We start from the raw sequence: 3,135 nt of genomic DNA on the forward strand, positions 1-3,135 counted from the left end.
AAAAAAAAAAAAAAAAAAAAAAATCAGAAAGTTACAATTTCAAGACATTAGACCTCAACAATAAGAAAATTTTCCTAAATTACTCTCTGGATATGTAATTTACAAAACACTTTTGTATGCAGAGGCAGAGAGACTGTTACAAGAAAGATTAAGTTTGCATGAATGCAAACTATCTCCAGATTACAGGCACAGCGATGGAAGGAGACCCACTGATTTTGTAAGATTAAACAAAAGAGAGGTCTAAGTTCTTAGAAGTGTCCACAGTAGAAAAGTACAAGTAGTCTTTTTAAGCCTTTTTAGTGTTATGGCCAATTCTATTAAGCCAGACAGTACACCACCTCACAGAAAAAGGGAACATATTTGTGTTTGTCCAGGAGTTATTGTTCAAGTCCCCCAGAGTGCTGAGGGAATTAGCAGAGATCATTGCGGGACCCTGGCATGGCTTTATGAGCACTCGTGGTGCTCTGGTGTGGTGCCAGAGGACTGGAAAAGAGCCAATGTGGTTCCCATTTTCAAAAAAGGGAGGAAGGAGGACCCAGGAAACTATACGCCAGTTAGTCTTACCTCAATCCTGGGTAAGCTTTTTGAGAGAATTATCCTGACATATGTCCACAAGGGGCCAGCAGGGGAGATTATGCTTAGGGGCAACCAACACAGGTTCATTAGAGGCATGTTCTGTCAGACCAACCTGGTGGCCTTCTATGACCAGGTCACAAAATCCTTAGGCACAAGGGTAGCAGTGGACATAGGCCTTCCTAAAGTCCAGAAAGACTTCGACACTGACTCTCACCCCATTCTCATTAAAAAACTAGGGGACTGTGGTGTCGACACTTAAACAGTCAAATGGGTCACTAGCTGGCTGGAGGGCCGCACCCAGAGAGTGGCGGTGGTCATTTTTGACCTGGAGGGATGTGGGCCGTGGGGTCCCCCACGGCTTGGTCCTTTGGCCCGCACTGTTCAACATCTTCATCAGTGACTTGGATGAGGGGGTAAAAAGCACCCTGTTCAAATTCGCAAACGACACTAAGATGTGGGGGGATGTGGGCACGCTAGAAGGGAGGAATAGGCTGCAAATCGGACCTAGACGGGTTACAGGGGTGGGCAGATGAGAACAGGATGGGTTTCAACACTGACAAGTGCAAGGTGATGCACCTGGGGAGGAAGAACCAGCACCATACCTACAGGCTGGGGAACTCTCTTCTCATCAGTGCAGAGGCAGAAAAGGATCTTGGAGTCATCACTGATGCCAAAATGAACATTGGCCGACAGCGTGGGGATGCGGTCAGGAAGGCCAACCATACCTTGCCATGCATCCACAGATGCATCTCAAGCAGGTCCAAGGAGGTGATCATCCCCCTCTACATGACACTGGTCAGGCCGCAGCTGGAGTACTGCATCCAGTTATGGGCGCCACACTTCAGGAGACCTGGGGACCTTTAAGAGGAGGCTAGACGAACACCTTGCTGGGGTCGTTTGACCCCAGTACTTTTTCCTGCCATAGCAGGGGGTTGGACTTGACGATCTGCTCAGGTCCCTTCCGACCCTACCAACTATGAAGCTACAAGTCCCTGCACTTATATAGAATTCACTATTCCTAAATCACTCCAGGCAGGTGACTATTGAACATTTTCTTTAAAATCTCCGATTTAAGGAGATACAACAACATCCCCATTTGCTCTCCTGAAAAAAGTATATTACTGCAAGGACACTACATCAACGTAGGCATAACAAAAATAAACTAAAAACTACTTACTTGAAAAGCAATCAGGTAACACAAAGCTGCCAGTTCAGAAACAGCTCTCCACTGGGCCTCGCTGTGTTCAGCCATTTTCAGCAGCAGAGTTCCAGCATGCAGGTAGAAGTGACCTCTCATTTCCATGAAAGTCACAGACAGTTCATCAGTCCCATTCACATATGGTTTCACAGAGTGAAGTGCACTATCAAAACTACAAGACAAACAAAATTTGTTTAAACTAGTGCCAGCTGCATGCTAGTTTTAGGGTTAAGTAATTCTACTTGCAAAGTGTAAATGGTATGTTGGACTGAGACAGAGCTATATAGAAGAGAATCTCAAGTTCAAGGCTCTTGTTAGTTTCTGGTACACTTTACTCGTAGACAGAAATATTTCTGTATAAGAGCCTACCCTCTGACCTTTACGTTGTTGCTAAAAGCTCTTCCGGATAGTAAGTATGCCAGTGGAAAAATATTCACACCCCAAGAAGGGTCAAGAAGCACACGACAATGCAAGTCTGGTTCTCAACAATATCAAAACATGGAACCAGGGTAGCACAACATAGAAACACGGGTTTTAGTAACTAGCAGAGGGTTTTTTTAAAATCAGTTGTTTTCCTAAACCACCTGCATAGTGAAACAAGCCTACTTGATAATTTTTTAGTGCAGAACAACATCTCTTGGCATTGAGAAGAAGTGTTTCAGCATGGGAAGTTACAATGAGAATACCTTTCAAGTACTTCTCTACTTTCTTGAACGTCTCTAGTAGAAAGTGTCATTACTACAAGGTTGGAATAAGCCAGCAGCAGATCCCTGTTGGTGGTTCTCCAGTTACTTTTATCAGATTCCGAGTCCTGTACAGATTCCAGATATTCCTAGAGAAGATTTACCATAAAATAAGGTACAGTCAGTATCTTGGTGGGCTAGAACACTTCCACTTCCAAATCTCACTAGCTACCACTGACCGTATTCTCCATTTTACAAGCTCAACATACAATCCACATACATTTCATCCTAGTGTCCAGAGAGAAAACATAGCTGTATAGGAGAGGGAAGTTCTGAGCTTTCTGTTCAAGACAAAACTAACAGTCTTACTTAAAACACATTCAACTTAAAAATGTTGAAACGCTAAGCCAGAGCAAGTATGAAAAACTAATGTTGTTAGATTCCCCTCCTTGGAAAATTCAAGAATTACACTAATGCAACTTAGTGTAGAAGACTAAAAACTGTTTCCCTTGTGTTCCCCCCTCCCCCCACCCCACAAGAGCCTATATTACAAATAAGCATACCTTAAGTGTCTGTACAACACAGGAACACCATTCCAAGCTTGACCGAGAAGTTATCTTCTTTTCTGCTTCACAGCAGTGAGCCACAGCATCTCCAAGTCGCTTATTTGACCGGTAG

General features: G+C 43.8%; 1 protein-coding gene across 1 annotated transcript in view; it reads right to left on the minus strand.

Annotated features, from left to right (window-relative positions):
- Positions 1–3,135, minus strand: part of RGPD4 (RANBP2-like and GRIP domain containing 4) — a 99,581-nt gene that overhangs the window by 78,162 nt on the left and 18,284 nt on the right. The window contains exons 6-7 of the mRNA XM_019524304.1: positions 2,461–2,606; positions 1,754–1,946 (exon numbers count right to left, since the gene is read on the minus strand). Of these exons, the coding sequence (XP_019379849.1) occupies positions 1,754–1,946; positions 2,461–2,606 (339 nt within the window). The remainder of the gene's footprint in view (positions 1–1,753; positions 1,947–2,460; positions 2,607–3,135) is intronic.

Source organism: Gavialis gangeticus, unplaced genomic scaffold (genome assembly GCF_001723915.1).
Source record: "Gavialis gangeticus isolate Ggan-Ray unplaced genomic scaffold, GavGan_comp1, whole genome shotgun sequence".
NCBI lineage: Eukaryota > Metazoa > Chordata > Crocodylia > Gavialidae > Gavialis > Gavialis gangeticus.